Raw genomic sequence first — 14,911 nt, forward strand, 5'->3', positions numbered from 1 at the left:
GGATGTAGAGACAGACATGAAGGAGATATCAAGATGTAGAAAGGGCAAATGAAAAGGAAAGTATTCAAGCTTTAGCAGAAGGCATGCAGTATACATAAGGAAGAGGAGGGGGAGGCAAAAATGCAGTGGTAAGGTGAAAGAAAAAAAAAGAGTTGGTAGGAATGGAATCTGATTCTTAGCACAACTCAGGACTAAAGAGAAAGTATTAAATGTAGCAAAGGGGCTGAGGAAAGATGGAAAAATCAAGAAAGAGATCCAAGTAAATAAAAGGTGGAAATGGAGAAATTAATGTTGATGATGAAATGTGGGAAAAAGGTATGGTTTTGAGTCTGGTACTGTAAGTCCGATGTAGTTAATGGATCACAAACAGTGCTCAGGATTTAAGAATATACATTGAAAATAAAAAGATTTTCATTGTTTGAGAAGTATAACAAGAACAAAGATAAGAGATGGAAGTGGAGAATGGTGTTGCAGTAGTGGGGAAGGTTTTAGCAAAGGATCTGTATTACCTAGGGGACACATTAGACACTGAAGTAGGTGTTGAGAGGCTTAAAAAACTCAACAGATTGGATGAAATAGAAAGAGACTACTAGCCTATTGGTAAATAAAGTAAATAATAAGTGAGAAAAGCTGTTATTGTCCACGTATAAGGCCTGCACTAATCTATGCTGTAGAACATTAGCACTTAGAAAATGGACTAGATTTTGAAAGGGTGTGATTATAAAATGCTAAGATACATGGCTACTGTGCAGTAGGAAAATATTAATGATGGGATGTTATGGATTGATGTGGATTCCAGTGGCTAGAAAACATGCTGCAATCTCAGATATAGATGCAGCAGGACCAAGATATATACTGTAGATGGAAAATGGTACTGATGAACACTTAAATCAGTTGGTAATTCAGGCATAAAGTGCACAAGGCAAAAGGCAGTGAAAAGAAGTCATTTTGTATCTAATCTTGTAAAGTAGCAAGCTGATGTAAAAATGTCATGATTATAATTATGATGATGAGACCTTCCTTTCTTCAGGAATTATTTGTTGCTGGAATAGCTTATAAATTAGGGCAAGGTTTAGTTTGTCTGTTGGTTTTCAATGTTTAGTAAATATTCTTGTATGCAGTGCAGGTCGTTACTTCACACAGTTCTTATTTTGCCAGTCTAGTTGGTCATATAAAGTCTTTAATCCTAAAGTAGTCTTTAGTAACAGTTTACATGGTGATTAAATCACATTGAACATACTGTCCCCTTTTACACACACACACACACACACTGAAAGAAGAAAATTCTTATGCACGTCTGTTATATACGATGGCTGACATAAATTTTATTAATAAAGCCAGATCTTTATATTTTACAGAATGCTTCAAAGTTGTGGTGTGTAGTGTTTAGAACTGCTGCTGCAGTAAATCTAACCTAGAAAACTAATTGGTATTGGTAGTTTAGGGAAGCTGGGCTTCAATTTCTTTCCTAACTTGAATAACAATATTTAATGCTGTTTCTAATTTTCTAAAAATTATCCTAATTATATGGTTACAAATCCATCTACTCTGGGCGAAAGTTACAGTGCATGGGTATCATGTCCTGTTTTTATGGTTTTTCTGTTTCTTGTGCTTTTGTATAAATTTTTGCTTTTATATTTAATTTGAAACCAAATTATATTTAAGCTTCATATATTTCTTTTATTTTTAGTATTAATGATTGTACAGAACTGCTTAGTTCCTTTTTGATCACTGGTTAGCGTTGCATAACCCTTCATAAGTTACTTGGTAATGTGGAACCATGTCAGTGTCTTGGCTTGTCATGGATGCAGCCTACTTTGGATGAAATAAAGTTCTAAATAAATTATGGCTGTTTTTGCTGTTGTATATCAAATTGCCCTTGTTCCCCAACAGATGTAAATGAACCTCCATTCCTGGAAATATCAATATCATGTGATAACTTACGTTGTGATGGTGATGGACAACCTCCATCCCCAAGAGTCACTGTTCAAGTCATCAGTTCGCCACAGAATTCTTGGATTCACTATGCTCAAACAGAAGTTATTGAAGTAAGTATTCTCTTTCATATGAAATTTACGTTACAGTATACAGCATGTTGTGTATTAGAAGAAGAAATTGAATACATTGTAATTTTATCCATTACGTTTAGATACAAAGAAATTTTTTGCTTCAAACAGTAATTTGAACTCTTAATTTGTCCATCATGATTTTAGAGCTAGCAGTTACATCACAGTTGAATTATTACATTTTGTTTTAGGAATATACAGAATTGACTTTAAACCCCTTGCTTTGGAAAAGAAAATAGCTTCAAAGTTGAATGTCCATAAAATAGTTTCCACCTTCTTTGAGTAGTTCAAGAGATGTGTTCAGTATTGCAATGTTTTGTTGCCTTTGTGTGTCATGTTACATGTTTAACTTGAAACCTTTTTGAATACTTGTAGTTGACATGTATAATTCTTATTATAAGGTATATTTTGTGACTACATGTCCCTTATACTGTAGTTGAAATTACTACCCTTACACTACCCTTCAAGAGGATAGGCTTCTGGTACAATTTGTTTGATTTTATGTGTCACTTGTCAACATGTGAATTTCCAAACTCCAAATAACATTCATGTCAAGCTTTGGAAACTAATCATTGTAAGTTATCAAATTTCATCATTTCTGCTGTGTATCCAATTATCATGCAATTTACTGAGTAAAGTCTTAAGTTTAGAAGAAAGGAAGCCTTTTGTGCCACCACTGTGAAATTTATCGTGGTGATCTGGTTACAGTACTTAGTATAAGTACAGTATTATTTTGGGTTTTATTTTTATGCACCTTCAGAAACAAATATTTATTCTTGTATGCTGTTGGCTTGTTCAGATATTCTAGGTAGGTATTCCTTTCCTTGATTACCTACTTTACTTGTTAGTGCAAGTGGATTCACCTTATTACTGATGCTCATTTTTCATTATAAATGTAACAGATCATACAGTCATACTAATCAGATATTTGCCTACATTCCCGATCTTGAGTGTCCCGAGACTCAGTCCTGTGTGTAACAGAGAGAGAGAGGAAGTATGGTGGTATAGTGAGGCATGCACCGTCTGCAACCACAGGTTTGCATGACTCCCCCACCTCATATATCTTGTGGGATCAGTATGAGGAAACTTATTTAGTAATTGATGGGTTTATATGAAAAAATAATATTTTGTTTTAAAAACTTATCTGATTTCACCATAACCATCAATGATATATTTACCTGAATAGCAATTTAGACAGGAACCAAAGTTGCTGAATGCCCCAGAGTATTTGCGTATACCTGTAGGTTCCAGGAGAGCCCTTGGAGACTGAATTAGATACCATGGTTCTAATAACAAGAGGGTTTTTCATAATGAAGATGAACCTGTAATGTAAAGTAAGGTGCTTCCACTTGGTAAGTTTTTTCAGGCTCAGCATAGAAATGCACTTACCTTGCATGTGAGACATAGATACTAATAACCCAACTCTACTTCTCTAGTTGTTATGAATGACTGATGGTGGAGTTATGAGGAAGAGAAAATGAAGGATCTCTACGTCTTGTCTCAAGAGCAATACAGCATTTGGCCTGCTGGAAATATTGGTCCCATGTACAGTACAGTAATATAAAACCAGCCATTTGAGCATGATTCCTCTCAAATAACTTAGAGAGAATTTCACTGAAGCAGTGTCTGACATTGGAAGTTCATAAAGTAAACAATGCACACCTCCATCTATTGACTAATATACATACTAAATTAATGGGAATTCTTCAAGGAACAAGTTGAATTGGGAAGACAGAAATAAGTAAGAATATTTTACAAGTATGAGCGAGTATTCTCATGATTGTAAGAATACATGGTACAGTAATTAACTGAGAATGCTTGAGATAATCAGGGAAGGGGTTAAAGGAACAGGTTCTTCTTCATTGTGTTCTTACTTGTAGAATAGATGCGCAGAGCCAAATCTGAACTTGCAGGTGACAAAGGGGAGTGCTCCAAACACAGTTTTATGAGACCCTGTCTGTTCGTATCTCTGAATGTTCGTAACTTGAATGTTCGTATATGCAGGGTGGTGACTGCATCTTTGGGCCTTGGTCCCTGGGGTCCGGTTGTGTCTGAATAATGACAATCTGGATAATCAAGGGATTACTATATGGATGTATATACTGTATGTACAGTATACTGAAACATCGCTGGAATATTGGAAATGCTGCAAAGAAGCACAATTCTGATGAAAAATAAATCATGTTTCATTGTATACTGTTAGCAGTTGCCATGAAACAAACAAATCAAAACACTGGCAATGAAGTACTGGCTAAGGTGCCAAACTTACTTTTATCACTGATTTTGCTACAAGAAATGAAAAGGTATAAAAATAACTATGTAATAGTTGGCAAATATAATAAATTAATTGTCAGAATTATGCTGGATAATTGCATTTATGCAAACAAGCTTGGAAATTCTAGATGGCTATTAACAGTAGTGATTCACAAAATACTAGGTGAGTGAGTGATATATACCTTTGGCTGCAAGTTGTGCATGTGTCATTAGATTACCGGACCTCTTCTCTTTGTTAAACAAAAGACTGTGAGTATGGGAACATTCAAGACTTTGAATGTGGTCTGGTATTTAATTGATGGGTTATGATAGTAAAAAAAATTGTACATGGGATGCCTTTGGTGCATATACGAGGTGTGATCATAAAGTTTCAGGACTTGTGCTATAAAAAGAAAACTTCAACACGTATCATTTTAGGATTTAATTTCGTTCGAAGTACAGCAGTCCCCTTCAGAAGCCATATACTTTATCCAGCTCTGTTTCCATTGATGGAAGCATTCTTGGAACTCGTTTTCTGAGATAATTAGCAGCTGCCTCGTTACATTCACTTGGATCTCAAAGGGGCAAGATCTGGGGAATGCGGTGGCTGTTGGACCTGGGGGATGTTGTGCTTGGCAAAAACTGCTGCACAAGCTGCGTTGAATGGGCAGGTGCGTTGTCATGATGCAATTGCCACTCACCAGATTCATGCAGTTCTGGCCTTTGCCGACAAATAGCATCCTGCAAATACCACAACACTACATAGTAGTACTCCTTGTTTACTGTCTGACAAGATGGAGGATACTCATGGTGAACAGTTCCCTAGTAGTCGACTCATTCATGCTTTCTTCGTTCTCAGAGGGGTTGGGGTCTTCCACTGTGAAGACTGAGCCTTGGTTTTGGGGTCATAACCATAGACCCAAGATTCATCGCCTGTTACAACCATTTTCATAACTTTTTCATCATTCTCGACACAATCAAGGAGATCTTTCGCAACTGAAAGCTGAGTTTCTTTTTGGTCAGCTGAAAGCAGTTTTGGCACAAACTTGGCAGACGCATTTCATATCTAAATTGTCAGTGAGAATTGACCGAACTGAGCCGTAACTAATCTGCACATTCTCCGATAACTCACAGATGGTGATTCGACGATTTACCCTCACAGCTGCACTCACAACTGTGATGTTTTTCTCAGATCTGCTGGTTGTGGGTCTCCCAGAACGTTTGTCACTGTCAACATTTTGTCAACCATCTTGAAAATGTCTAAACCACTCGTATACTCATGTGCGGCTTGTGCACTCCTATCCATACACTTTTTGCAACTTTGAGTAGGTCTGTGCGCAGGTATCGGCAAGCTTTGGGCAAAATTTGATGCAGATTTTCTGCTCAACTTTTCCATCATAGTCAGTGTGATGACCACTCACTACACACGTTCCTTCCAAGTACTGCTGTAAAGAGCGGAAGTGAGTGAGGACGCTAAAAACGTGTGCCTTCACAGTTGGGGGTCAAGATCAATCTGTGCCAAGTGGTCTCATTCTGTGTATTTTAACTCCTTTACTGTGGCAACAGTCCCAATACTATATGATCACACCTCGTATTGTCAAATGTTGTTTTGGAAATAGGTAGAGAGTAGAATAAGAAAAGTAAATGTTTATTAAATAGGTTCTTCTGTTTCTATTTAGATAATAGAATAAGAGGTTTTATTGTTTTATTTTCTACTTCCATATGATCATGTTTGCACCGCCATTTTTCAAGTTAATACTGAAAAACAAAAAGGTTATACAGTTAATTGGTGTGCGTCTTGTCCAGGGTATCACATCCTAGAATGTGTTTTAATTGAAGTCTGTCACTGGTTAATTTGCACAAATTGTTAATTGAAAATTTACACAAAAATACAGTATATATTTATATGTATGTTATATGTACTACATGATTGAGCTGATACATACATCATGTGGACTTTGTTGATTATCTGTGATAATAATAATAATAATTATAATAATAATAATACTGTACAGGCAATAATAATAATAATAATTATAATAATAATATACACATATAAGTACTGTATTATTGCTGGACAGTGAAGCAATGTTTATAGTAATACAGTACTGTATACTGACAGTAAGTTAATTTATGTATACATTTTCACCTCTGGTGTTAATGAGTGTTAATGATAGGTATTTTATGTTACACTGTATTTTATGTTACACTGTCAGTAGAGATTTTGGAAATTGTATTATTATACTCCTGACTTTTCTTTTTCACAGAGGACCAGCAATCCAAACTTCTTATCAACAGTTAGTTTTAGAAAAAGTGATGGCTTAGATGCAAGTACTCAGGTGCGGTTGAGCGTTTATGATGTAAGAGAAAGAGTCACAAATACTACCACACAACTTGGCCAATCTACGGTAAGCCCTAAGTTGTAGTTGGGGATGGTAACTAATATGTAAACAGCCAGTCATTAACTACTACGAGAAAATACCAAACCTTTCTGTGCTTTTGGAAAGAATATAAATTTTTTGTGTCATTCATAAAAATCTTTTAAGATAAGGACTTTTTTAAGAATTCTCTAATGTGTCATGTCATTAGTGATTTCATAGAGAACCTGAATTCATGATGTATATTATTTGTATTTGTGGATGGAGCTTAGTCTTCTACTTGTTATTTGTTTCATATTTGATTATTAGGTGAGCCTCGGTAGTTTGCGTGAAACTGGTCGCTCTCGCCTCAGCTTACAGTCGCCTTTAGGCCGTAATGTTGGATTTATAACTATAACCGCATGGACATTGGAGCCTGAGTCAGTAGATGCTACATCTCATACCCCCAGCAATGCCACACCACACCATCAGCCTGTAAGTCTAGCAGATTTCTATTGTTTTGGTAGGATACAAGTGATGAAACTCAAAGATTGGGTGTTTTAACCTCAGAACGAATCATTATTGGTGGGACTGTTAATAGTTATGAGGTGGTGACAGATTTCCATCTATTGTGTCATATCTGTCTGTGCTGAATATATGTTTGAGTGTGCAAGTTTGACTATTGCAGGTTTTTCATGTGTGGCTGTGGATTTTTAAATCTTTTAACAAATATTCTTGGACTTGAAATTTTCTTACCTGATGTCATAGATTGCATTTGAATGATTTAATGGCTTGTACTAGGAGTATTGAAAATATTTAATTAATCATGATTCTAACAGAAAAATTATATCTTTTGTAAAGTGACTTTTCTCATTTATGCAATGAGTAGGGGACAGAATAAGAGGGCATAGGATATAAAAGGTAGTTGTTTAGAAACAAAACTCTTATTTTTTCACTTTAGAATCAGTCATTTGTATTAACCCAATTCATGGTGTTCAAAAATCATGGACACCCCAGTCTCCTGGTTAGATAACTGCTTTGCATTTAGCTCCCCCCCTCCTCTTCATGGAGCATGGCTATCAGGCAAGCAAGAACCCTACTAAACATGTCGTTAGGTTATAGCTGTGAACAATCAACAAGGTTGTTAGATAGAACTTTTGATATAGATTCTGGGTTTTATTGAAAAAATTTCTTTTGTCTAAAAAAATTACGCTTGTTTTACAACAAACCCATCATGTATTTAAACCAAAAGAAAACCCATACAGTAATAGATTAAAGCTTATGCTATAACCCAGAGCTCATGAGATTAAGATTAGCAATATACCTGAGGTTCTAAGATATGAGATTAGCAATATACCTGATGTCTGAAGGTGTATCAGAAATTGTAGTGTAAGATAAAACTGTGAAAACATCAAATTAAGGGGTCATATAACACTTGTAAATAAAACATGGTGAAAGACCATACTTACCACTATGTAGATTTGGGTAACATCTGACTGACTATGTCCTGAAGGATGTTATAAAGATACAGAGAGGAGGACCAACATCATCAACTGGTGAATCTGCTTACCTTCATATGAAGTACATCATGTATTGGGAATCCTGCTTTTACACGGTACTGAAGGCCAAGTCTGTGTTTGCATCTCTCTTGACAATTACTAATAAAAAGTTCACATAGTTCACATCAGGATTTTCCAAAAGGCTTGCTGCATGTCACCAGTGTGACTATCAGAGCCCAAACAAAGTCATGTCTCCTGTCATTACTTCTGGAGTACTCATGAAGAACAGCCACAGCATTCATTTTCCACTCTGGATCATTAAGCAGCTAGTTCTCTGAATCTGGGTATATGGGTAGTCACAGTCTCACTGATGGTCCTAATCATGGTTTCAGCTGCTACTGCTTCATGTCCAGAAGATTGTTGGTTGTCCAGTCATTTTATATAGCTTTGTTGGTGTTTTTTTGTTCCTTGTTACAAGTAGTAAGTTTTTGGACTATTTAGAAAGGGGAATATTCTCTTCATAGGAAGGAATAATTGGTTGGTTATATTGTGCCTGGTTACTGGTTAAATTCTCTTGAAATCTTTTCCTATTTTATTGGACAAAGTTTTTGTCTTTCTTCCTTATCTGGGTGAAAATTATACCCTAGAAAACTCTTGAGGAAGTGGCCACCTTGTCAAGGATGTATATCTTTGTTTTCATTGCGAAGGGTGATTTTTCTACATGATTTGTCATACTTTGATTTTTAATTTTGCTACATCATATGTCTCTCATAGGCATTGGCTTCAAAGTGTATGTTGCATAGGAAATCTATGAAGAACTAGATCCTTATTTTTTTCCTATTTTCAAAGCACCTGTATACTGGGCAAGAGTTGGCCATATTGCTTAAATTACCACTATTGCAGCAGGGCATATTGCTTAAACTACCACTGTTGCAGCAAGAAAGAGAAAAATATAAAGCCACTATTATGAACAATACCAATATCAAATATGCAGCAGCAAGGTCTACACACTGTGTTTGTAAACAGACTAATTAGTCAGAGATCACCAAGACCGTGAGTAGACCGCATGATGTCAAGACTTTTATCTGCACACTGGATCCCAATTTTAGGTCAGCTGTGAGAAGACCTTGTACTCTCTAGACCTTGCTAGAAATGCAAAAAGAAAATGAAGAATGCAGCAGAACTTGGGTGGATGCTACAGTAATTGTTTATTGTGCCTATGTATTATTGATAGATGTTGTGATAGTTGGGTAGGTTTTAGATGAGGATACTGATAAGGAAAGTGAAGATTTTGAAAGGATGTAACCTTTGAATGTGTAAGATTTTTTGGTTGGAATATAGTCGGATGATTGTATTATGAGCGAGAAATTGGTAAGTATATTGTATCAAGCAGCTGGACAAAACTGATAATCTCAAAGATTGGAATGGTTTTTAACATGTGATGGGAAAGGATGTGGAACATTTGTTCAGGCAGTAAATATGGAAGTAATAGGACAAAGACAAAGCAGGAAATCATTGAGAAAGAGCATGGGTAAAGACCTAAACATAATTGGAGTTCAAGCAGAAAGGGCACAGGGCAAGGTAGAATGGAGGGAAGTCATTTCATGTCTAAACCCTGAAAAGGTGAAGCTGACAAAAATGTTTATGATGATGGTGATATTACATGGTATTCAAGTTTGTTTTATTCGTCTTAAGCTAAAGTTTGTTTTATTCCTCTTAAGCTAAAAGGTATTCCAGTCGTATATATTTTTTTATTATGTGCCCATTATGTTTTGCTTGTACAAATTGATTGTTATTTTGTTACATTTCCTTAGGTTTTGGTTATCACTGTGCATTCCTGTGCCCTTAGTTAAATTTTGCTTTATTCATTTTTGGAATTTTCCAGAGTTTTACTTGGTGCAAGGTTTTAAGTGTTCTCTTATATACAACAACAAAATAAAGTAAGGCCAATGGTTTATTGTGTATGAAACAAAATTGTCTTAAGAATTTTAAATTCTATATATGTGCACTTATGTATTTAGTAGTGTTTATTTAAAATTAAGGAGAATAGTTATTTTTTTAATCTTGCTAATTTTTATAACTATTTATGAGTCGACCTGGAAATTGCCTATTATTTTCATGACAGCTTTTTTAATTTTATTTTTTCCCAATTTAGGCAGCACCACCAACTGCATGTCACCGACGAACTCAGTCACTGCCACCCCGTCTTAACACCAAGACACGTCATCCTACTCAAGGCCATCTAAGTCTGCTGTATGATAACCCAACTATGGCAACATTCAGATTTCATTCTGGACTTGGTGGAGACATTGCTGTTTTAGAAGTTATGGCTGAGAGCAGATACTGTTTTACATTCCCCCAGCAGCTGTTGTAAGTTTTTTTGTAAACCATGAATAAGTTCATAAACTAGTTAGTATATTTTAAAGGACTATCATTCCCTATAAGAGTACACAATTTTTGTCATACTGTAATATATTTTTAACTTTTTTTTTCTAAAAGGGTTACCAGCTTTGCAAAATGGTTTGGATTCAAAATCACTACCATATCAGAGTTGCATTTATTTCAGAAGTTTCAGATAGATAGTTTTTATGCATTGGGACCAATAGGCTCTTGGTAAAAGTAATAGTTCTTACCATCCAGTGAACACTACAGTCATGCAGCCATGTTTTGATAATTTAACTCTGATAAGGTATATCTGCGTTGCTCATGAATATTGTATGCCACAGTATGTGCTTTCCTGATATTGCTACATGTTGGTAAACCATTTCTATTCAGAATGTTAGGAATACCATCAATAAAAAGATCAGCCAAAAATAGAGATCCCATAATAGTAAAATAATCAAAGAAATATCCCAAGATTACCCTTTTATTTGTTTCTATTTAAATTCTTTGATTTCTGTAAAATTCTATAAGTAAAACACATTGATGTTGATATTAGTTGTGATAGACAATGGAGAATATGAACAAAAATGAGTAAAACATGGTTAAACTTATAAAGTTTAAAAGAAAATTTAATAATGTTTGTGTATGCTCTTTTGACTTATTTCTTATACCTGCACTGTATTACTATATAGATAGACCTTTATTAATCCAGCACCTTTGTAACCTGAGGAGGCCTTGATCATTTGTAAATTCCAAGTTGAAGAACGGTTACCTATAGACAATAGCTAACCACCTCATCATTCCTTTACAGTATGTACTATATGATTGTGATATTAGGTTTGTTTAATCATTAACCCCCTGCTTCTTCTCTAAAATATAATTTTAACAAATACTTTTGAGTTCAATGCAATTCCATATTTTTTTGGTATTCAGCAGATAGGCTAGGCTATATTTTGCATCAGAACATTAGTCCACAATTCACACATCAAAGTAAGCACAAACATAGGCTTTTGTAAGCAATGAAATAAAAAAAAATGTTATGTAATTATGAACAAGGAAGAGCCACATCAAAACAATGAGCAAAATTACAAAATCAGCAGAGGGAAAGTTAATGTAAGAAGCACTTAAATTGAAATACTGTGATAGAGTATATATACAGTACACCTTAAAATCATTAACAAAACCAAAACAGTTAAGTGTATTTCAACGATAAACAATAATTAAGGAAGAAATAGGGTTTTTATTTTCAGTGCATGAACCGAATCAGAAGACTGGGCTACAATTCGTGCAATTCGTAAACAGTATTAGAGTTATGATTCATATAAGCTTTTTATCATGGGCAATACTTTATGGTTCAGTAAGGCATACATACATTATAAGAGTGGTGACAAAGAAGTTAAAAAATGTAATGATGAACAATGCATACACAAAAAAATAGGTTTTTATTGCCAACATAAAATATTTCTGTTTATGGTAAGTTTAATGTGTGTTCTGCTTTTGGTGGATTAGGCTAGGCCAGGTTTATCAAATTTGGGCACTTTTAAAACATTTACGAAGAATACTATATAGTATAAGAGATGATTCGTTGTATATCTGCATTCATTGCTTATCTTTCATCTGCTGAAACCACACAGAATTGTATGGGTATTTGTAGAGATCAAAGCATTATAAGAAAATTTACTTTTTTCAGTGCTAATTGCTCATCAGTACTGTATTTAGTACAGTATTACATGCATATAACACTACCATTGAGGGAGGATTGTATTTTATTTTTTCCAGTCATTGTTTCTTCATCAGATGATTTCACTTGGGGGGAAGGGGGGTATTAGTGCTGTCAGTGCACTCAAGTGATGCACTGTAGGCATTACTTAAGGTTCTTTGCAGCATCCCTTCGGCCCCTTTAATTGTGCCTCCATTCGTATTCTCTTTCTTCCATCTTACTTTCCACCCTCTCCTAACAAGTGTACCATAGTGTGTTACACCTTTAAAATCTTTTAATTCTCAGTTTCCCTTTCAGCGCTTGGCCTCTGGCATAAGTTTTATATTCCATTCCATTCACCCCTTTCCCCAACCCTCAATATTGAGAATATACACAGCATTTATGCAGAACAGAGATATCTGAGAGATGGTCTCATACCACACTGTATTGAGTAATTCTAATAAAAACTCAACAAGTAGTTAATATAATAAAAAAAATCCTTCTCTCAGTGTACACTAATTTGGTGGAAGAACCCTAAAAGAGTTCAGAGGTGTGGTTAAACAAGTCATTTATAACTAACTAACTAACTAACTGGTGGGTAACTTTCCATCAACACAGTCGGCTGATATGTTGGTGTTAAAATGTGTATTTCTTCAGTGTGTTTTTGTTACATGTTTATTTCTCTCTTACTTTGAAGTGCATATATGTATTATGTTATAACCTATCATAGTATTGTATAATTTATTTTAAGCCTATATTAATAAGTACTTTCATGAAATAAATTGCAGCCTAATGTTTTGTTGAGTATTATACCTTAGCTTTTTGTGCTGCAGTTTCCATGTGTAAAATGTACACTGCAATTTTCACAGAACAGGATGTACTTCTTTTAGTCCCTAGAGCCAAAACTGGGGTTAAATTAAACTGTGTGTTTGGCCAGGGAAATTTAAATCGCATTGTCCAGGAAATTTTAAATAGGTGCTGAATTAGTAAAGGAACTGGATTACAGGTCAGCAGTTTAATGGATGCCTACCTATACCAGTGTTTCATTGTTCTCTCTCTTTCTTTCTCTGTCTGTCTCTCTAAGGTTTAGGGGTCTTCAGTCTACAGTACCTAGTTCCCTCAAACCTTCATCTGCTAATTATTATTATTATTATTATTATTATTATTATTATTATTATTATTATTATTATTATTATTATTATTTTATAGATAGTTGAGACAAATCTGGAGACAAGGAGTATGGGTGGTGGTGTGTATATGTATATATGTGTGTGTGTGTGTGTGTGCATACATACATACATACATATAGGGAGACAGCATTGCAGGTAGGGACAGCACTGACTTTTCATTGATCACTATAATATTATTGTGCCCAAGGGAAGTCTTCTTCCAGGCACCAACAACAGCAAAGGACCATACCTTATCAAGGAACTCGAGAAACTTCACTCTGAGTGGAACAGCCTCCGCACCATGGTAGTGACGCTGAAGCTATATCCTCATCTGTACTGAGGAGTACCACTAAAAGCTGGACGAGATCCTGACAGACAACACAATGTGTTTACATATAACCAAGAACTCAGTCAATGTCATCAGTTGCAAAGCCATCAGAATCATCAAAACAGTCAGTGTTGCTTCTAATGCTTTCCACCTGGCAATTGTGGGAAACCATGGTCTTGGCTATATATACAGGAACATGAAGACACACTAGCAGGGAAACTCCTTATGCCCCATTATCAGCCAGAGCCCCATCCCAACTTACTGGCTCACCAAGAGGCTTCATACCATCCTGAACCCCAATGTTCCAGATGACCACAGCCTTGAGTCCTCTGCAGAGTCCTTGGAATCCCTTAAAGCAACACTCCCAGAGGAGTCATTACCTCAATGGATGTGGAGTCCCTCATCACAAATATACCCACCGGCAAGACAATTCAAATAACTTTGGACCTATTTACTGGGACCCTACCAATCCATCTATAAATGTCCTGAAAATATCCTTTGTGCTATCCTGGAAATGTGTACTGAAAAGGCCTCTTCCAACACTCAGAGGGACCTTCTGTAGGCAGTCCCTGTGTTACGGCAGCTCCGACTTATGACCGTTCTGAACTTTCTGTGTTTTTTCAAATAATTCATCAAAAAATCAGTTCTGGGTTACGGCTGATGTTATGGATTATGGCGCCGTAACTGGGATTCTTAGCGGTGTAGCTGTAGGCACTATAACGAGGTGAGAAAACCGGTTTAGGGAGCTGTAGCCACTGGGAGGGTTCACCATAAGGAGGGGAGAAAACTGGTTTATTGCCAGGGCAAGGCTTAAAAACCTGTTTCTTTCCCCAGGCTTACATAAGTCTCTCTCTCATTTTTATAAGTTTTTATTACAATGTTCCAGGTTAGTGTTTTCTGGAATGGAACCCCCGGCATAACCCGGGGACTGCCTACACCCAGATAGACGGGGCAGCGATGATCTCTTCCCTGGGTGTTCTCTATTCTAACCTCTGTATGGCCATCTAACAGACAGTATTTATCAACATAGAAAAGCCACTGGTGTGTGTATGGTACATTGATAGCGCCTTAGTCAGCACCAGCATTGAAGAAGAGATAGAGCACCAGAGACAAGCCTTCCACACCCACAGTTGTCCCAGTTTTATGATTGAATATGGC

At 35.9% G+C, this 14,911-nt stretch overlaps 1 protein-coding gene across 10 annotated transcripts in view; it reads left to right on the top strand.

Moving 5' to 3' along the window:
• The window catches only part of LOC136850146 (inositol polyphosphate-4-phosphatase type I A), a 324,020-nt gene that overhangs the window by 287,619 nt on the left and 21,490 nt on the right, over positions 1–14,911 (top strand). For all 10 annotated transcript variants that reach the window (XM_067123739.1, XM_067123742.1, XM_067123744.1 and 7 more), the window contains 4 exons: positions 1,894–2,048; positions 6,587–6,727; positions 7,007–7,171; positions 10,331–10,545. In XM_067123739.1, coding sequence (XP_066979840.1) covers positions 1,894–2,048; positions 6,587–6,727; positions 7,007–7,171; positions 10,331–10,545 — 676 coding nt within the window. The remainder of the gene's footprint in view (positions 1–1,893; positions 2,049–6,586; positions 6,728–7,006; positions 7,172–10,330; positions 10,546–14,911) is intronic.

Source organism: Macrobrachium rosenbergii, chromosome 21 (assembly GCF_040412425.1).
Source record: "Macrobrachium rosenbergii isolate ZJJX-2024 chromosome 21, ASM4041242v1, whole genome shotgun sequence".
Lineage (NCBI taxonomy): Eukaryota > Metazoa > Arthropoda > Malacostraca > Decapoda > Palaemonidae > Macrobrachium > Macrobrachium rosenbergii.